Here is a 22,697-nt window from a genome sequence, read left to right as displayed (position 1 = left end):
ATAAAAAATTACCAAAAGCAAGGTAGGGTAGGGGGGAAAAAGATTATTGAAACAAGCGTGATCTTGGTATGTATATTTCAATTTAACACTTAACTCAGTTAAGCACAGGTTTATGCTAAGCTGTTATGAAAGGCATTCTAGTTTCTCAGAAATTAAAGATATGGAATACATAGAATCTTAAAATGGTTATTCAAAATGTCAAAATTAAATAGTAGGGGGAAAATGGTATAATATTGTTTAATCATTAATTAACACCATGTGCCATATTTAATAAAAAAAAGTATTACTCGAGATACAGCTGTATATTTACTTCACTAGATCATTTAAAAAAAAATCACACAAAAGGCTTACAACAAATATTCGCCCAAGTAACAGTACTTTCTATTTTTGGTGGGATGTGAAATCTGCAAAACTAAAAAAAATAACACTAAATGGTTTCTTTCAAAGCATTTGAAAGTGACTGTGCCATGGAAAGAAAAATACTACGTAGGGTAACAAAGGGGGAAAAAATAAAAAAATATAAGAGAAAATCTGAAATGTTTCAGATTTTAAATTACGTCCAAAGGGGCATTTTTTTAACATTTTGTGTGTTACATTTATTTATTAAAAATCATGTTCTGTAAACTTAAACCATAAAATTCAGTTCAACAGCAATATTGCAAAATAGTTTTAAAATGAGCATATCTTTAGAATTTCCGATACATCACGCGCTGGAGATAAAAAACGTTTTTTCTGTACAGCGTTGCCATTGCTCGCTTTGAAATCCTTGAGTTTGTTAATCGAAAATTCATTAAAGTTTTACAAAATAGGAAATCAATAATAAAACAAATTCTAAATTTGGACTTCGAGATGCCCATATTCGCAGGAGGATTACATCATTCAAAATTCGACACTCCATGTACCGTTGTTTTATCACAATGCAAGAAATATACATACATTTATGCAGATTTTTTATTATTTAATTTCTTTAAATATAACACAGGGCGATAATACTTTGTGGCAACGGTTTGAAAAGTGATTCACTGTTTGCTGTGAATTGACGCAAAATCGCAAAACAAAAACAATAGTCCTTCAGGGAAAAAGCCCCTTTGGACTAAAAAAAAGCAATCTAGGATATAATGGCTACATTCGAGCAAACAATTTTCTTAAATGTGATGGATTTAAAACACATTTAAAAGAGTACTACATTATATTTCAGATATAAAGCAAGTATAATATAATACATAAATATTAAAAAAATTAAATTACAAATCCATCATAAAATTTGAATTCAATAATCTATTTAATTTGCCCCCTTCTTATAAAGAAGTTGAAACTATATGACTGATTTAATTTTAACCTGTGGTTTCACTTACACTCTTATTAACATATCAACCATAAGCCAGATTTAATTTTGAATACTTACAAGCTAAAATAAATAAATAAGAACCAAATTATTTAAATATTGTTTAAAGAAGTTTGACTTACAGTTAAATCTTCCCATTCCCGTTTCTTATCATCTGAGCCTTTTTTTCGTCTCGAGGTACCGGATTTATTTGCACCATATGCATCAATTGAGATCTGTTTAGCTCCACCAATATATCCAGAGCAATTATCTGATCCACAATAACATTTTTGAGCTTCACGTCTGAAAATAAATATTTTGTATTTAAGCTTTTCATACCATTTCATTTTAACAAAAATTACTCAATGAGAAAAATTAAAAATATTGTTGAAAAATATTCTAGATAAAAACACTGAACATAAGACAGTGTAATAGTTCTGAAGTCTTTCATCTCAGTTTTAGAAAGTTAGAGCTTCATAAGTAAAGGCAAAATTGCAATAAGCAAAAATAAAAAATTAAATAATAAGAACAAAAAATTAGAAATAAAAATAAAGAGTACTTCTGGATTATCTGCACATTCCTCTGCAATATTATCAACTCACAGCTGACTAATTTTTGCCAAGCCAATACACAAAAAGTAACTGCTATTTTGAAAACAATGGCACATTAAGAATTCACAAAATCAAAATGAAGAATTGTTGCTCACATGTACACAGCAATCTATTTACATTTTAAAAAACACCAGAGAAGTATATAAATTTCGATTTGTTCAATTATTATGGTTACAAATTTCGATTTTTTTTTTGGGGGGGGGGGCTACTGGACTAAACCCTTTATTTCTGAAGAAATGCAACACTTTCATTTCATCAGCCAGCAAACTCCAGAGTTCCATTGCAATTCCATACAAGATTTTTTGGTGGGGGGATGCACTTAAGGCAAAAACAAATATTAATCAGAAAAATGACCACTGAATTTAAAAGTGGAAATCATGCACTTGTCTACTGCATGCATATAATTTGGTTGGCACATAAATACATTTTTGCGACATCATCAGTTGCCTTTTTTGACAACATAGTGCACTGCCTCGCAAATACTTTTCAGAAAGATGAGGATAATCAGAAAAAACAAATAAAATTTTAAATATTAATGCTAAGCAATCATTATAGTAACAGTTTAGGTATTGAAGACTATGGCCTTAATAAACAAGGCTAAAAAGGAATTAATTTTACCCATAACGTTGAAACTGATAATCCAGTGTCAGTTCTTCTCCAGCACTCATGGACCGTTTAGCAAATACTCCAACTCTGAGCTCACCATTAACAGTCCACTAGAATTACAAAAAAACAATGAAAATTATTTTGACGTGGCCAACATATGCCCTCATGCCAATTACATGTTTTAAACAGCAACGCGTTGTAATTAAAGAAGATTATTTGTAAACAAAATCTAATTTATTGCTCAAATAAGGTCTGTAATATAAAATTTTAGATTAAATTTTACTAAATATATGCAAACACTGGTTTTTCTAAATTTATATGAACATAACCAAATGTCTGCCCCTTCATTTTTTTAATCATAATTATATTCTATTGGCAAGTTGAATAGCATATTATTGCATTTTAATTGAAGAAAATTAAGTGTTTACAATATATTTAAAATAAATACTTTGAAATGGATATCATAGTTTAATTTTCTTCTATGTCATTTCTACAGTAGTAATAAATCAAAATTCATTTTTTATTTGCATGTAAATCCCAAAGATATTTTGATATCAGTAAACAATGTCTGTTACATGCAACAATGTATTATGGTTTCTATATGCAAAAATAAGTCATGTTGACTGCAGCAAAACTATTATCGGCTTCAAGTTAAGTAAAACATCCAGTAGTCCATTAAAAATTGCTATGATCTTCAAGAAAAACAGCAATTCTGGGTGCCCAGTTTTACCCAAAATCTAATCAACTCTTTATATGAATGCAGAGAGCTTAAATATGGAAAACAAAAATTTTTGGAAGTTTAACATAAGAATTATCCCCCCTCCCCCCCAAAAACACATAATGTTGTGATGACCCTAATTCATCCTAATACGTTGAAAACTCACTATCAAGTTCTGAACCAAAAACATTACCCCCCTTACTTATGCACACGTTTGCAGAAGGTAAAAATTAGTACTGGTTTATAGAAAAGTGAAAATTTTCATTTCCTATGTATGTACAAGGTATTTAAAAAAGAAACACCTTATTTAAAAAAATTATAACTATTCAGCTTTTAATCCATTTTGATTGAATAATGTAAAGGTAGAAAGAGAGACATCTTAAGTTTCATGCAATCAACAAAAGAGTGCTAATGCTCTTCTTTTGTCTGCCACATCAGTGTTTGTCTAGATCACAGCTGCACAAGAGAGGAGTTTATGTGTTCTACACTTCGGGAAGTGCGAGTCTGTAATAACTGTTCAGCATGATTTTCAGCAACAGTACCCTGTATTCAACAATTTCCTATTTAGAGCATTGGGCAATGGTACAGTACAAAGTCTTTAATCCGGACTCGTCGGGACTTCAGCGATTCCGGATTAGGGGTTTTCCAGATTATAGATCATCAATTTAAATCTGGTAAGATGGCATGCAGAAATTATAAAATTAAAAATATGAAACTGTAATTTATGAAATAAAGAGCAATTATGATCTAAAGGGTATCAAAATTAAAAAAAAAAAAAAAAAAAAAAAAAAGGCTTAATATTTATTTTTTTACTTTATTAAACATTTCTTTCAATGTAAGTTGTTTACGTTGCTTCATTTTTTGTGCTAATTACTTTCTCTTTAATTCTATAAACAGACATAATTTCTTGTTCAGTTCCACTGTTCAAGTCCTATAATTGCTGCGTCGAGAATACCGACTAACTTGTCAATTGAAATTTTTGCGTTTTCAATAACCTCTCTGTCACTTTCTTCACTATCGGAAGCGGTACATCGAAACACGCTTTCGCTTTGTAGATCCTTTCGCAGCTCTAGAATCGGAAACTCTTTTTGACATAATCAAAAATTCAAGCTTACTTTTTATAGAATTGCTCTAACAGTCTGCAAAAAATAATAAGACGGATACAATTAGAAGATTAAGGAAAACGCGATCTGCAACATTAACTGAAATAGATAATTAGAAAATTTTCGCCTAACTTATACCGTCCGTTATACATTAAATGCACATGCGTAAACGTATTAAGCGCATGCGTAAATGTATTATGCGCATGTGTAAACGCATTATGCGTTTACGCATGCGCAGAAAGTTTGTAGCTTTGAGGTCCGGATTATAGATCATTCCGGATTAAAGACTTTGTACTGTATAAAACAATCCCAGACATACGTTGTCTCGGTAAATGAAAAATCACCTAGCCAATACTACATGTCAGACAAAAATGTGGAGTGCATCGAAAAGAATTTCTCTTGGAGTCCACAGAAACCCACTCACCATACCAATAGGAAACTTGACATTCTTGTAACATTTGTCTCGCATGTTTTGCATCAATGTTTGTTTCTCAAACCATACAGGATTCAACTACTGCAAGTTTTTCATACAGTTGAGAATGACATGTGAAGTTTTGTGAATTCATCCCTCAGAATATGTCACAAGACGACAGTTTTTTTAACATGTTTTGTGTTTAGCAATGGTGCTACTTTTCATCCAAGCGGCAAGTTTAACTACATTAAATTATACAGCATCAGACAGATTCACACGAAGCTAAAATTTTTTCCCCCCTTCCCATTATTTCTTAGGAAAAGTTGTATGATTTTTTTTCGCTTCATATAGCCCACTATTATGGGAACCACATATCTTGATATACATGAAAACTAGCTCTTCCCATAGTTAAAAACCAGTTCAGATGACTTTGTAAATTAAAAATAATTAAAAATTAAATTTCAACTTTAAAGTAAATTTTAATCATTGAAAAAAAAAAAAAAGCATAAAAAATAAACAGCCACTAAAATTATATGCTTCAGATCTTAATACAATAATAAAAATTCTCACCACATATACTAAATGATTAAAATTACCATGACAACTAGCACAAAAATGTAATGATGAGTATGCAGATTGGCTTCAAAACTAATCTGACCTTCACCAATCGCTCTATTCCTTAAAAATTTGACCTTATCATAATTGATACACACAACACATTCTGGATTGGCAGAAATAATGCATACTGACATTGTGAATTAACTTAAATATGTTTTATTATTTTTTACCACAAAATTAAAAGTACATTTCCAAGGATTTTCAGAAAAGATATGTTATACTGTGATCGTGTGTTATCAGATGGTATGCAATTTCTTGCTTACGATGAATCTGAAAAACAATCTAAACAAATCCTGAAGTTTCTCTGACAAAAAGTATGTGCATCATAAAAGAAATTTTAGTTCAATTTTTAGAACTACTGATATTTTTAAGATTGTGTACTGAATTCTAAAAATTGTAATAAAAGCCTTCAACAGTGAGAAAACATAACTAAAAATAAGATTAATCATACAATGAGAGAAAAGGTTGATTTCTCAATTAAGCAGAAATATTGTTTACAACTGAATTCAAGCTTTAATAAATGGAGAATTGTGTAAATTATCATACAAGTGTGACGATAATGTGATTATTAAACAGACAAGAGAATTTATGATAATGAAAACTTATTTCAAGCATATTTAGGAGCAGTAGCCTCAAAAATTCAGAAATCAGCATCTAAAATAAAGAAATATTACACAATTTTTTTTTTCACGATTTTAAGTTTACTTTCTTTTCTTCTTCTTCTTTTTTTTTTTTTTTTTTTAAATTTTAATTCTTTAATTTGAATTAGATTACTTTGTGGTGATTCATTTAATTTAACTAATAGTTAATTTTTATTTTAAAGCATTTTTCCTTTGATCCACATTTTCACTCCCTGCCAGGATGTTAATAATCTAGAGCGTATGCATTCATATGAGGTAGAAAGACGTAGCATTTAAGGGAAGGTTTTGAAAGGTGATTTTAGAGCATCTTATGCCTCCTTGAAGGCCATGTTGCTACATTGAATTTCTAGTGATTAGATTTCTGTGACATTGAGCACTTCTAGCCATTAGGCTTGTTTACACTGACTTTTATGAGTTAGAACCTTCCTGCACATTACACTTCTCTGTGAGCCATTACACTAAAGTTACTACATTTAATTTTAAATGCATCGTTATCTGTTTGAGTTAAGCTAGAAGTGCTAGCTTTTGTGTACACCCAAGTGAAACCATCTGTGAACTTATATTAAATTCCTTCTTTAGACATCATCTGTCATACTTAAGACCTGAGGGTAATCCCTCACTCTGTCTTCTAGGTCTTGTTAGTTTATGCTACCAAAGAAAACAAGACTCTATCTATCATTATTGTTCTTTTTTTTTTTTTAATTTGAACGACACAATTTATCATTTTTAAAGCAGCAACATTTGCCTCATTAAAAAATGCTTTATTATTGAAAAGAGAAAACAGTTCTTAAAACTTTAAAAAAAAAAAAAAAGGAAAGAAAAAGAATGAAGTTCTGAACATGGGAAAAATAATTTGAAATAAAACACTATATTGTATTAGCATGAACTTTTCCTATAAACAATAGCATATGATAATACATAAGCATCTGTCAGGTGCCAAAAATGATAGCTGAAAACATCCCTTTTAACTATTAACTTTATACATAAAGAACATGGAAAAACTATATTTTGGCAAAAGCAACACGTAGAAAGGCAATTCCTGATCGTTACGGCCCCTGCTAAAGAAATGCCAACATTATGAAAGGACCACCAACGCTATGTCACAGACCAAGGCTTCTTAAACTTTTTTCAGTCGTGACGCCTTTTTATCACTGAGATGTTTTCCCGAGCCAAAGACCCCATAATATTTATGAAAATTTTGTGGGACCCCATAAACATTGCTCAAATCCAACACACATGTGAGTGAAACTGTCAATTTTTTCACTTGTACTGTAATATACTATTGCAGTTTTAGGTCGTTAGCTTTAATTTTTAATTTTAATACAGGACAATGTGAAAATTTTAAATAAGTAACAGATGAAATGACAGTGTTATGTGCAAAGCAAGTAAAATTAACATTTATATTATAAAAAGAATGCGGCGAAATGTTTCCTTTTTTTCTTTTTCTGTATTGTCTTAGCTTTAACTATTTTCAGATACAGTGTGTAAAAATATTTGGTAATTGTAAAATTATTATAATATAATAAATTAAAGAAATATCAAATTTCTATAATTTTTAGCCACCCCTAAGAAACTCTGTCACAGACCATCACCAAACGACTGGCAGGCCTAGCCACAGTTAAACAATAATGCTGCCTTACTATTTCTCGCCCCTTTATTTAGCGGCCATTTTTGCATATTAAAAAATGATTTTTGCATGGTAAAAAATAATTTTTTCTATGAAGAATGATACAGCATCTTTCTCATTCATGAAATTCAAATTACGTTTTTCATGTCTTGAAACTTAGTGACTTAGAATATATATTAGATATATATATATACGTAGGTTGATCCAAAAAAAAAAATTTACAAGCAGAAGCATTTGAAACGTAATAATTGAAGAGCGAATATTTCCACCCAGGGTGGTTGACAGATGGCGCTAGTTGTCCTACAGCGTTTCTACGAGTAAGTAGCGTCAATATGCAGACACTACGAGTAAGTAGCGTCAATAAGCGACAGTAATGGAACGACGTCTCGAAAAGTGGTCTCGCATTGAGGTGCAAGCCGTAATTCGATTCTTATGGGCCAAGAAGGCCGCATCCAAAATTCACAGACAAATCACGGGGACAAAGCAATGAGTAGACAACAGGTAGCGAAATGGTGTCGTTATCAAGCGGGCAGGGAGCATGTGGAAAACCGCAATATGGAAGTGAGCGGCCGTCCAAGTTCTTCAAAGACGGATATCAACATGGCACATGTTGAAGAAATCATCCAAAGAGATCGACGAGTAACTGTGCATGAGACTGCTTCTGAGTTGGACCTGAGTTATGGTAACGTTCAGCGTATCGTAGCCGATGAGTTGCGATATTCCAAAGTTTGTGCCCGCTGGGTTCCACATGCGTTGGCCGCGGAGCATAAGGCCACTCGAATGATGTACAGCCCCACATTTCTTCAGCGATACCATTCAGATAGCCAACACTTCATTGATCGCATAGTTATCGGTGATGAAACATGGCTTCATCACTTCACCTCCACATCCAAAAGAGCCATGATGGAGTGGAAACACGCTGGATCACCGACGAGGAAGAAGTTTAAGGTCACACCCTCTGGCGGTAAAGTAATGACAACCGTTTTCTGGGATACGACTGGTGTTATCCTAATCGAGTATTTGGAGCGCGGCCATACCATTAAGGCCGATCATTATGGTGCCACCTTAACGAAATTGCGTAAGCCGTCCGACGCAAACGGCCTGGATTACTGAGCAAAGGCGTCATTCTTCTGCATGACAATGCCAGGCCCCATACAGCTCACCAGACTCAGGAATTGCTGCAAAGGTTCAAGTGGTAGGTCTGGAATCACCCCCCACACAGCCCTGATTTGGCTCCAAGTGACTATTTCATTTTTCCGGCGTTAAAGCGATACTTATCCGGAACACGGTTCATCTCAGACGATGCAGTGAAAACAGCTGCCGAGAAATGGCTCAATAAGCAGGGCCCTGATTACTACCAAGACGGGATAAACAAGTTGGTCGAACGTTCTGACAAATGCCTAAACAGGTTTGGCGACTATGTGGAAAAGTGAAGGCCAGATGTGTCTCTTGATTCCCATTTGTATCTTGTTTCTATTGTTAATAAATACTTTTTCATTTGCCTTGTAAACTTTTTTTTGGATCACCCCTCGTATATACATAGCATTGTTCTAACATATGCATTTTGACACAAAATCGGACATTTACTGAAAAGACATGTCAATTTTTTTCCATATTTCGATTCTACGACTCAAATTATGCCTAAATATTAAATTTTGTAAAATTTGGTGCGAATTTTACACAGAAATTAAAAAATTTATCTTGGTCAATTTTTTTCAGTTTGTGCCATTAACTTGGCGAACTTTTTAATTTATAGCAACCTATTTTTCTTTCCCTTCTTGCTATTGTACACAAGCCGGGGAAAAAAGTCCTCGTTCATACTTTCAAATAATTTTAACGAAGTGTGTAAACCACATTTGGCATGATTATTGCTTATAACATACATGCCAAATTTCAAAATGTACCAATTTGTAAATTCATGTATTATCTTAGAAAATTTTGAATAAGAAACTACAATTAAGACACAATAACACGCCGAATAAATACTAATTTTGCAGCTGAGGATGGTGGTTCGGTAAAACCATCGAAACTAGTCCTGTGGAAATTTTTAAATATAACGCTGATTTTTGTTGTTTGTCTTCTGAAAAAACTACAATTTTTTGCAGATGTCCCTAGACATACCGTCTTTTTCTGAAAATAAGACATCCTTCAAAAATCAGCCCTATCGTGATTTTTGGAACTTTTTGTAAAATAAGACATCCTCCGAAAATCAGCCCTATCGTGATTTTCGGAACTTTTTGTAAAATAAGACATCCCCCACAGAATGAGTTGAAAATCAAAAGAGGTGATTGATGGGTTACTTATCTTTTCAGCAGTGTCGCATTAGGATCACAGCAGGGCTGTTTCAGGAAAGTAAAGGATGGGGACACTTTCTTCGAATAGCTACCCCCTCAACATATCTTATGAGATCCACAAGAGCTTTTTCCCTTTTTATTAACGAACAAAGGGATTTGAATGCTATCTTTTCAATTCTTAACGATTCAGTTCTTCTCTTTTGTTACAGGCCATCAAGAAAATAATAAAACAAAATTCAAGGACATTTCAAATACTAGCTAATGCCCTTATTTTTACTTTATATAAAGCTTTTTCTTGACAATTAAAAATTACATTTACATTGTAATAGATTGTAATAGGTTTGAGGTTGGGTGCAGGACGTGGAAGTGGGGTTGGGTGCAAAGGGAAAAATATCTGCTCTAAGTACTACACCAGTCTTTGTGTTTTATGTTGCCCCTTAGGGGGTCGTTATTCACCATCCTTCAGTATGACAAGTACGCTGTTCAATCTGATTTAAACAGAACTTCTAAATAGGCTTTCACAAGTGGTGAAAGGGGGAAAGAAATACTCTGAGCCCAGTTTTAGATAGAAAAAGTTTACCTTTGAATGCGAAAAATGGCACGAAATGTTTGCGATTTTCCTAACGGCGAACTGGCTAAAAATACAACATAAGGCAGCAGTCTACATTGAGCGACAGTGCAGGTATACAACGTTCATTCATTTCAGTCTTGTAAATCTGATTATTTCCTCATACGTAATTTTATTTAAAAATAAAGTGAATAATTTTTAACCCCAGTTAAAATGAGTACAAAACGAAAGAGCTATTCTGTCGAGTGCAAAAAGGGAATCGTGGAAGACTCCAGGGGTGTAAATCTTGTAGCATTCTGTAAAGAGAAAATGCTGGATCTCCGTATGGTTTGTAAATGGCGTCCAGACTACGATTACCTGTGTCAACTGGTGGACCAAGGAAATGAGAAAAAATGCAGAGTTGGATCAGGTCGGCAGCCGTTATTTTCTGAGTTGGAAGATTGCATCTGGGAATGGATTGCAGGCAGGAGAGCAATGGCTTTGGTTGTGTGCAGGGCTGATATTCAAAAATTTGCCCTTGAAACAGCAATTGAATTTGATATATCCATAGAAGAATTTAAAGCATCGTCACACTGGTTGGACAACTTCCTTAAAGAATATGAACTGTCTCTAAGGAGATCAACAACATTGTTTAAGCTGGAAGACAATGAAGTTGTTAAGCATGCACTTGCGTTTAAGCTTTTTGCTGATGGCATCAGTTTTTCGAAATACCAACTCTCCAAAATGACTGCTATGGATGAGACCGCGGTATTCCTAGGCCAAGGAGCTCAAACAACAGTTTACCACAAGGCTTCTTCTTCAATTTACGTTCCTTCTACCGGTTACGATAGTGCACGTGTTACCTGTATTTTGGCGATTCGTCTAGATGGGAAAAAAGTATCGCCATTTTTAATCACTAAAGGTAAAAAAGACCAGATTCAATGTGTTTCAGGAATTTATGTCATTGAAAGTGAAAAAGCCTGGTACACGCAAGCAGTTATAAGTAAGTGGGTTGATTTTATGCTGCCACCACTGTTGAGGGGTCAGAATAGAGGTTTACTAGTTTGGGATTCAGCCAGTACTCACCGCGCTAAAGACATGAAAAACTTTCTTCCTGAGAGGAAGATTGATCAAATAATGATTCCGGCAGGTTACCTCGAGACACTTGACATTGCAATAAACAAGCCATTCAAGGATCATTTGCGGATGGAAATCAATGAATATATTGAAAACAGAATGGTGAGAAATCATCGAGGTAATTTTGTAAAACCAGGCTTACAAGAAGTTGTGAATTGGGTAAAAAATTCATGGGACAAAATAACTGATAGTGATGTTTCCAATGCACTATGAACAGGCTACTTAGAAGTATTCATTTAACGTTAGCTATATCGCAAGACATGAGAGATTCGGACCAAAGATTCAACAGGAAATGGATTTGGAAGAAAATCAGAATATAATTCAGAATTTTATTCATGACGATGTTCCAGAAGATGACGACATTACTGTAATTGAATAAATTTAAATTTCTGTAATCTGTGTAAAATAAATATTAAATAAAAATATATAAATATACTTTTATTTTTGCCCACCCCCGAAAATAAGCCCTAGCGCGAATTTTGGACCAAAAACGAAAGTAAGACAGTGTCTTATTTTCGGAAAAAGACGGTACATCTACTTTAAGATGATGCTAAAAATTTTATAGGTTATAATACAAAAATGTTTTTGAAAAATTTACAAAAAATATTTAAAAATACAAATTTTAAACATTAATCATACAAAATGTGCTAATTATATTTCGATTAAGCCTAAATTCCGAATTCTGAAAGAAGGAATTAAGTAATTTTAATAAAACAAAAAGAGATATTAGCAAATACAGTACAAAGTCCGTAATCCGGACTTGTCGGGACTTCGGTGATTCTGGATTATAGATCATCAATTTAAATCTGGTAAGATGGCATGCAGAAATTTTACAATTAAAAATATGAAACTGTAATTTATGAAATAAAGAGCAATTATGATCTAAAGGGTATCAAAATTTACAAAACAAAAAGCTTAATATTTATGTGTTTACATTACACATTTCTTTCAATGTAAGTTGTTTAAGTTGCTTCGTTTTTTGTGCTAAACGCACATGCATAAGTATTAAACATGCACGCGTAAATGCATTACACACATGCATAAAGCATACAAAAAAAATGTTTGTGGCTTTGAGGTCCAGATAACAGATCATTCCGGATAATGGATGTCCGGATTACAGACTTTGTACTGTATATATTAAATTCAATTAACATTGAGGAGCTAAAATTTTGATAGCTAATTTTTTAAAAACTACTCGTGCGATTTTTATAAAACTTAGCAGTTTGGCATAATTTGAGTTGTAGAATCTAAACATGGAAAAAAATTAGAGTGTCATTTCAGAAAAAGTCCTATTTTGTGTCAAAATACCTATATTAGATCAATGCTATATATAAATGTAATACGTATCCTAAGTTGCGCTTTTGAGACATGAAAAACGCAAGCTGAATTCCGTCAATCGTCTCTGTAGATACAGTAGAACAGAAGATATAGAACTGTCACTTTTTTTTAACGCAGTGTACACTAGCGATTTATCATTAAACTTGGCATTATTTAAATAATGGGAGCTGCAATAAGGCAGAACTGTTAGATGTTATGAAAACATAAGACAATTTTCTGTAACCACTAAAATTTTTTTTGCTTCTAGTAAATTATTCTTTCTAAGCAGGATTCTTACAGCTACTGGACTGTAAAATATTTTCTGAAAGATGAAGCCAGTATGCATGCTCAGTTTGATTACACGCTTGTTTTTTAAAATTTTATAACATTTCAAAACTTTGTTTAGAAACATTTTCTGCACAGAAATTTACAAATTTTATGTCAAGTAACACAGTTTCATTACATATTTAGTAAAATGCTAGTAACTTATACACTGGCTTCCAAAAATTAAGGAAAAACCACAAATATTGTGATAACTCATTAAAAATTAGCCAATCTGTATAAAATTTGAATATGTTGTCAAATAAGTTACTGAGTAAAACTTCATTATACAAATCAGTGGCACTGCAATTGGAATATGTCATCTGCGAGGAGTATAAAATTGCATGTTTAAGAGCAAGCCTGCAAATTTAGGTGTGATATTGATAGATAAGAAATGGGATGTACTGAGATAAGAAATCTGGGATAACTAAATTCATAACAATGACATAGGTGCCATTTGTGCAAAGAACTGGGATGGAGAGCTACTGGGAGACTAGAGGTAGGACAAAGTCAGACAAAAGTGGTCAGATGGCTAAATGTAAGTCCTTCTATGGTAAACAGACTTTGACAATGATTTCTAATCACAGATTTAGCATCCAGGAGTTTTAGCCAAGGACGACCAACTGATATGAGCACTGATAACTAATATTTGTTGTTAGATGCACGAAACAATAGAACCACAACTCCAACTCAACTCAGATCCTCTCTTGCTGCAGCTACTGGAAGGTTGATGTCAACATCAACTGTGCTTAGAAGGCATCATAAAGGAGGTCTACACGCGAAGCAACCAGCCATTTGTGTGCTTTTCAAGTCACATCACAGAAGGGAACATTTGAGGTGGGCACTTCAACATGTCCACTTAACGGCTGATCTGTGCAGGACTGTTCTATATGGATGAATCCAGGTTTAGCCACAGTAGCCGTTATTTGATTTGAAAGGAATTTTGCCGCTGTTTGCATTTGGCAATGCATCTTCTACTTCATACGTAAATTACATGTTTTATTTCGCCTTTTTACATTCATACCTTTTCTTTCAGCATTTGCTACTTATTTTTTTAGCATGAGTGTACACATGCTTTGAATACATTCTACATTTTTAAAAATGCTACAAAGACTCATTGAACTGATTTAGACCAAATGGTAATCTACCATGCTGAAAAATTATTGCTTATAGCTTCATTTTTCTAAACATCCTACTACCAACATATATCAAAGACTATCACAAAAGTATGTGGAGTGATCATGATAATTGAATGTAAATACAGATCCCAGCCTTTGAGGAGAACTATCAGATACATTTAACTGAATTAATTAATATTTGAGACTAATGATTATCTAAATTAGTAATATTCAATGCGACCCTTGAGCATTCCACAAACTAGATATTTTGCCACCTTTATAAAATATATATACAGGGTGTGAATCAGAAGCTTCAAGACTGGTTCATTTCTGAGTAGAGGAATGTGTGCGGACTGGTTCTTCAATGTGGGGTAAGTAGTTGGGGGTCTCAGGGAACAAACTGACACTGCAGCAGTTGCCTCTGGAACCCTGGAGAGAGCGCCCCATCGATCTTGGTTGAAAAGTGGGAGAGGCGAAAATGGAGCAGCACTTGGAGCAATGTTATGCGATTAAGTTTTGTGTGCGACTGAACAAAACCACCACGGAGACTCTTGGTATGATTCAAGAGGCCTTTAAGGAAGAAGCCATGTCTCGTGCAATGGTTTTCATATGGCACAAACTTTCAAAGATGGCCGTGGGAATGTTGAAGACGACGACTGCTCTGGGAGGCCATCATCAAGCCGAACGGATCAAACTGTGGAGAGAGTGCGGAAACTTTTAAACAATGACCATCGTCTTAGTACTCAATTAATTGCTAATGAACTGGGACTCAGTCAGAGTACGGTGTGAAGGATTGTGATGGAGAATTTGATGATGCAAAAAGTGTGTGCCAAACTGGTGCCAAAATTTTTGCCTGTACATCAGAAGAAACAGCGCATGACTGTTTGCCAGGAAATGCTCCAACGGTTAAATGTTGATCCGAACCTTCTGCAGAAAGTGGTTATTGGTGATGAGATCTGGGTCTACGAATATGATCCTGAGTTGAAGCGTCAAAGCTCAGAATGGCACACTGCTTCGTCGCCAAAACCCAAGAAAGCTCGCATGATCAAGTTGCATGTAAAGTGCATGGTTTTTTTTCTTTTTTAAATATGGTAAAGGAGTGATTCACAAGCAGTTTGTTGCTCGTGGACAGACTATCACAGATGACTTTTACACTGAAGTGCTCCGCCTCTTGGGGGATCGAGTCCGCAGCATCTGCCCGGCAATCAAGGGCAATTGGATTCTATACCACGAGAACGCGCTCGCTCAAATGTTGAACGCCACTGTCGAAGTTTTGGTCAAATTCAACATAACAACACTGCCACAGCCACCCTAAAGCCCCGACTTGGCTTTAAATGACTTTTTCCTCTTTCCCTGAACCGAGACAGGCCTAAAAGGAAAGTGATTCAACTCTATTGAAGCCATCTAGCAGGCTTCGATGAGAGCCCTTGACAGCATAACAACCGAGGCCTTCCAGAAGGACTACGAACAATGGAAGATGCGTTGTGTTGACGCCGAAGGATCATATTTTGAAGAATTTTAGTCTGCTGTACTTAAATGTCCAATAAATTTCTAGTTCTGAGGTAAGTCTTGAAACTTTTGAATCACACCCTGTATATATATATATAAAAGTGTAAAAAAAAATTAAATATTAAACCCATCCTGCGCTATAGCTGCAAGGTTGAAGCAAAATAAACTTAAAGCATCTAAAGTTAACAACAAATTGGAATGAAAGCAAGGCAATTCTTCAACAATATTCATAATTGCAACCGTGTACTAAACATCTAAACATATCAAAATTAAAACAAGAATTCACTAGTAGAACAAACTTAAAAAATAAAAATGCAAAAAGGAAAATACACAAAATTAAAAAAATATAAAAATTAATCTCCTTTTACTGAAACTCCAATTCAGAACTCATGAGCCGAAACTGGTTGGTTTGGCTTATTAGATTACGGGAAAGCACTCGAGGGTTATCTGCCTTAAGAGAGGGATGCCTTCGTGGAGGACTTTTTAAGGGAAACTGGCTCGTATACACATTACACATGGGGAAAACCCCGAAAACACCCATGCAGCCAGCCTGTTCGTGGGATTCGAACCTCGAACCGAACTACCAGTGTTCAACGACATTACTGCTCGGCCGCTGGTTGGCCCCATCAGCCGAAAATGAATTAAAGTTTCATAAAAGTCAATTAATATGTTTGAAAACATGTTTACTTCTCCTGGTTCATTTGATATCAAAAACTGAAAAAAAAGATTCAATTAAATTTTCCTTTATGACATTAAAATTCATATAAAACCAAATATATATATATATATATATATACATAATTATATTTTTCACAAGATACAAAAGATTAAAGGAATAGTATTTGAAGTACATATTTCCATGTTATTATTTGATCTGATACAGGCCACATTATTAACACATTTTGCAGCCTACTTTTTGCAAAAATTATAGTACAGCCTTTGAAGAAGCTTTTATTTTCAAACAGTTCTGCTGTTTATTAGATTGCATACGTCACCTGCAGTCACCAAGACTGCTATGATTGACTGAAAAATTACAATTACACACAGAATGCAAGATTTAATTTTCTTAGAAATTTTGAAGGAAATAAACATGGCTAGCTGTATTTTAAAATAAATTTTCATCTCTTTGAAAAGGGCATGATACGTTCATTCATAACAATAGCTTTTAACAAAATGCATATGCACATATACATGGCTTTAAAAGGTGAAAATTCATTTTAGCCTACTGCTTGGTATGATACTGAAAACTGCCAATTCAAGTACTTCTGTGGTGTTTCCTGAATGCATATGCATATATGGCTTTAAAAGGCAAAAATGCACTTTAGCCTACTGCTTGCTATGATATAGAAAACTACCCATTCAGAGTATTTCTGCAGTGTTTCCTGAAGGGTAACAACTGCAGAAGACACTAGGAAGACACCGGCACTAAATGATAGCATAACTAAAGGGAGGAGAGCTATTAATTTCAGTTTTCCAATACATCTTTCGCCACTGAGAGATATAGCTTTATGATATCTAACAAGTATGACAAATTCATTCATACAGATTCTAAACCAATATCTCACAATCTTTAGAATATCACAAATACTCAAATGACTACTACGTTTAAACCACAAGTCTTGCTTCACACTCTCAATAACCTTACGCAGATTCTCACCTCTTACTTTTGGCAATACCATTTAAATCAACTTATTTGTCCTTTTCGCTCACACTAATGCATGCTATTTCAACATTACAGGCATTCATTTCCAGGAGCAGCTGTATGTTCAGTCACCTTTTTCATAGCCATAATTTTTTGTACACTGGAATTTTTTACTTGAATATCTGCAGACAAGACAAATAATAATAATAATAATAAAAGCTGTACCAAATGAAATCCTTAAAAGTATAATAACGGCAATGATCTTCGATCAAATTCAAATTAATATTTTGCATTATTTTACAGGGTTCATAGCCACATTTTAGTTAAAAAAATAAGCACCTATAAGCACTTTTCAAGCACATTTTAAGAAAAAATAAGCACCTGTCTAATTACATTATACATAACTGCATAACCTTAAAAATTAGACTTGTAATTTAAAATATGAGAAATGCAGTATTTATTAAGAGATAATAAGCATTACCTCAACCATGGAAAATAATTACTTTTTTTTTAAAATTTAAATAACAGTTCAATTTACAGAACTAGTTTACAATGAGAGGGGAAAAAAAACTATGCAGAACTAAACTATATTACAAGATTTAATGATGAAATTTCAGTTCAAAATAGAGAAAATAAACAATAATAAGGCATATTTATTGTATTCGCTTGGAACCTAATAATAAATAAAATTTATTTTTCCAATCATATTGATATTTAAATAATTTAAATCTAAATTCTGAACATTTTCTAAATTTTCATTGTATATTAGTTTTTCCTTAACAGATATTGCAAGCAGAGTAATTTAAGTAAAAAAAGAGGAACATTTCTGAAATCAGAAGACAGAAATTTGCTTCATGCAGTCATCCTTTAACAGTAAAAGCTTAACTAACCCGCATACTTGGAAATTTGCGAATATTCGGACAGTCGAGCATAACTTGAAAAAGAGGAGCGGAGGGGGGGGGGGATAGACTGTAGCCGCTCTTTAAATTTTTCCGCTAAATAAATGCTTTTGACATTTCGATATGCGCATCATATAAAAATAAACCAATGGAACTGAAAAATATTCTTCTTAGCTAGCACAGTAAAACTCTTTTTAAGTGTTCATAAACAAATCTCGGACAGAACATCAAAATTAATTATCTCTGTAAAATATCGCAACGTTATTGCGCAATATGTGCACCGTAATTCTTCCCTATGTGATATTACGCAATTGGAATCAACAGCTGCCGGTATTGGGAGACCTAAATAACTGGGGTGTTTTTCATTCTAAAATTCAACAGACAGCGTTAAATTTCCGGAATACAATCATTCTTCACTTGGGTTGGTAGACCGCAGAACTTTTAGTCTTATTCAATCCAGATTGGGTGACACACACACGAAAAAAAAAAAAAAAAAGTCCGTTGCTTGTTTTGCAGCGAACTGTAATAGTTTCAATATTCAAGATTTTGACGAGAAAGGGGAGAACCTCCCAATCTTCGTACTGTATAATGTATTGGCAAAAAAAAAAAAAAAAAAAAATATTTTGACTATTCGATTACTTTCCCTTTATTTAAGCCATTCCGAATATTATTCCTTAGAAAGCTAATCTGTGTTAAAACACAACCATTTTTGAAAGTTTACTATACTTCAGCAGTTACTGCAACTATGTTATTATAAACATTCATACATATGCTCATAATAAACACGGATATGAACTGATCAAGTGGAACAAGAATGCAAATTATTAAGATCTTGATAGAAGTTCAAACGTGTGTAGTATTTGGGTGGGAGGAAAAGAATGCCAAATGTACCGGAATTTTCTACTGCTTTCGCAATTCTTTGACCAATAGAACGACGGGCACCTGTCTGTACTCTTCATGCATACCAAAGGTTATGTTAATGCAGAGAAAGGGGAAAAGATATTTCCGGGAGTATGATTCACCATCTGACATTAAATATTAAAAATAAAAGTTGTTTATTTAGTTTCGGCTTTGATGCCAGGAAAAATAGCGTGTTCAAAAAAAAAAGGGGGGGCAATAAATGCGAAAAATAAGAACTAAAAACAAAAAAAATAAGGGCTTTAAAGAAAAAGTAAGGGCCTTTATATTTTATTTTCAAATATAAGGACTTATACGCACTTATAAGGACCGCTACGAACCCTGTTTTAAATATCCCTCTTTCCGACTGGACTCATTTTTTAAAAAATATATTTTAGTATTTTATCTCTAATCCTAACTTTAGACAGCTAGGATACTCTTTTCTTTTTGAAAATTAGAAGTAAGCTAAAAGGAAGATCTGATATCATAGCCAAACTGGAAAAGAACTATAGATAGTGTAAATCCTCTTACAATAAAAGATTACTTTTGCATGGAATTCTTATCATTATTATGCATAATCCAATGGCAATTGCATCAAAGATTATGAAAGAGAATAAAGATGAGATAAGCAAGTACTTTTCAACAAATCCACAGTTTCAGATTGTAAATTGTAAACTAGACTCACCTTTTGAGTTTCACAATTAGGATCACAACTGTGGTTAATAAAGCGAGTGAGATTTCCTTTACTGGTGGCATCTAATATTTCATCTGTCTTTAAAGCCATGAAATAGGAATGAACATTTTTTTCTTTTGCATAATGCTTGACTCTTTGCCTATATTCTTTATGATTTAAAACTTCTCCAACAAATTCCATTAAGAAGTCACCTCTGGAAAAAATATTCATAATAATGAAATTACAAAATATTAAAAAACTCTTATTTAATACATTTTGTATGATCTAAAATATAAAGCACAGCAGTTTTATACAACCCTAAAGTTATGAACTTAGACATTTTAATTTTTTTTATTTAATATTGCTTTCAATAAAAATTTTTTAAATCTAAAAATCTTTGTGCATTAATGTTGAAATAAATGGAAGCATGATCACTTTAAACAGATTACCAATAGCTTTAAGTAATCATGTTTAAAGTAACTACGAACTGCTTATATTATGAAATTCATATAAAGTGTTTTCTTTTGAACAGCAATGCCATTATTTACTTCTAAATCACTGAGATCATTTATCAAAAATTCATATAAAAAACCAAATAAATAAAAATCAAAATTCAGGCTTCGAGGTAACACACATTTGAGAGGAGAGCAATATGTATATAAAATTCAGTGGCTCTAGGTGCCGTCATTTTCCCACAATGTGAGGCACATACATGCAAACACACACAAACACATACAGATTCTTCATTACTTAATATTAGAGACAGCCTCAGAAAACAAAATTTACCAAATTAGCAATTTACAAGCAATGTGTTACCACTTGGCAAAGTGTACAATATGTATGTTTCAAACTTAATCCATAAATTTAACATTTTAAAAGAAATGTATTGAGCAAAATTTAAGAGCAATGAACTGGGCAAAATGCAAAGATATTTGCCTTTCAATCTTAGTCAATAAACTCACAGATTTAAAATAAATATGCTGAATGCAACCTGAAATTAAATATTTTTATCTTTTCATGTAGCAGTGTGTTGCCATTAAGCTAATCACGAGATTGAATTTTTCCCTGAAATTTAATTCTATTATAGATTAACAAATTAAGTGATTTAAAACACAGTTTTTCGTCTCAATTATTATTATATATTTTTTCTTATTTATAAAAAATATTTTAGGTGGCTGGGCATGCAAGTGGCTAGTATTAATAAAAGTAAAAGATTCAGACATTTTAATCTAAATCACAAAATGCAAGAGTAAATTGAAGAAGTATACAATATAATGTATAACTTTAGATAACAAAAATAAAACTCATTCATTTTCCTAGCATTAATAGCATACCACCAAACTTCATCACTACTCATCATAGCATCATCACTACTCTTATACTTAAAGGACCATTATTACAGTACATAAAAACTATTAAGCAGAAAAGCTGCAATAATTTGGCATTAACAAGAATAGGAAGAATAAAAGCAAAGTGAAATCAAATTTATGATTATTTACTGAATCTATTAAAATAAAAAGGCTAAACAGCTATTTTAGTCAAGGGATTCATTCCTTTGTGAAAGGCTTTCTAAAGCCAATTAGCTCATATTCACCTTCTGTGGAAAAGAGACATATGAAAATACAAGTGCATCATCTGTAGGGATTTGAACCTGGATCAAACTACCAGTGTTCAAGCAGTTTTATTTACTTTAGGTCAAGCACAATGGTTTTAAATATTCGAGTTTGTTGCCCAATATCAAATTTAACTGTCCAAAATGAGCATGTTGCTATGTGATTACTCCAGGAAACAGAAACAGGAGTGTCTGAGTAATAAATTTTCTTATGTTACACAGTGTTGTCACTTGGCAACTATACCAAAAAATGATCCTTTTTCTTTGTTGTTGTTGTTGTTTTTGTTTCACATATGCAAATTCTGGGTACTGAAACAAGAGATAAAGAGCAGAACTGTATACACGGTAATAAATGAAAAGCATGTCATGTATGTCAATACCAAATTTAATCAGAAATTGCTAAATGAGGACAAACTACTTTTAACATCCATAATTACAGATGAGTAGCAATCATAACAGGCCAGTTTTTATTATAACAAACGCCTACTTAAGCAATGTTGCCTGAAGCATATGTGGGGATAGCTGCACACATCATTTTCAGTTTCTTCAATAAACTACTACAACTTCTTACACTATATAAACAGCATTTATTGTCAACCACAGATCAAAGTCTAAGTAAGTTAAACAAGATTAATGCAGCAAGAACTGTAACGCATCTTTTCATCTTAACCAGTATCTTGCAAAATTCTCAACCAGCTAAGTTAACAGTTGTAGTTATAATCTTGTCTCACATGCACATCGTGTGGCATATTTCTTTGTGAGCATTTTCCAATGCTATGGCTGATAAAGTAGGATTTGCTGTTATCTAAGGGCTGCCAGACCTTACATGTGCAAAATTATAAATAATACCATGTGCTTCAACTTTATCATATAAAGATATTAATATTCTGCCATTCACAATGGGCATCAAACTCAAGCTTCCATTAACGTTCATGAATCATATATTTGTTACTTCCAAACTTTAAATATCACTTTAAAATGCTTACATTCCTAGTGCCTTTAGTCATTGGTCTCAAATTCATGGGCAGTACACAGCCCCTGAAGTAGATTTATATGGCCTGCAAATACTAC

At 33.2% G+C, this 22,697-nt stretch overlaps 1 protein-coding gene across 1 annotated transcript in view; it reads right to left on the bottom strand.

Moving 5' to 3' along the window:
• The window catches only part of LOC118190866 (histone-lysine N-methyltransferase SETD2-like), a 150,002-nt gene that overhangs the window by 84,136 nt on the left and 43,169 nt on the right, over window positions 1-22,697 (bottom strand). The window contains exons 6-8 of the mRNA XM_085824106.1: window positions 20,027-20,228; window positions 2,554-2,651; window positions 1,468-1,627 (exon numbers count right to left, since the gene is read on the bottom strand). Coding sequence (XP_085680232.1) covers window positions 1,468-1,627; window positions 2,554-2,651; window positions 20,027-20,228 — 460 coding nt within the window. The remainder of the gene's footprint in view (window positions 1-1,467; window positions 1,628-2,553; window positions 2,652-20,026; window positions 20,229-22,697) is intronic.

The sequence above is a fragment of the Stegodyphus dumicola genome, chromosome 9, assembly GCF_044657685.1.
Source record: "Stegodyphus dumicola isolate Sdum_Otavi_A_Nest chromosome 9, ASM4465768v1".
NCBI classification, from domain to species: Eukaryota; Metazoa; Arthropoda; class Arachnida; order Araneae; family Eresidae; genus Stegodyphus; species Stegodyphus dumicola.
Note: the sequence above shows the minus strand (reverse complement) of the source record. Positions and strands in the feature narration are given on the sequence as shown.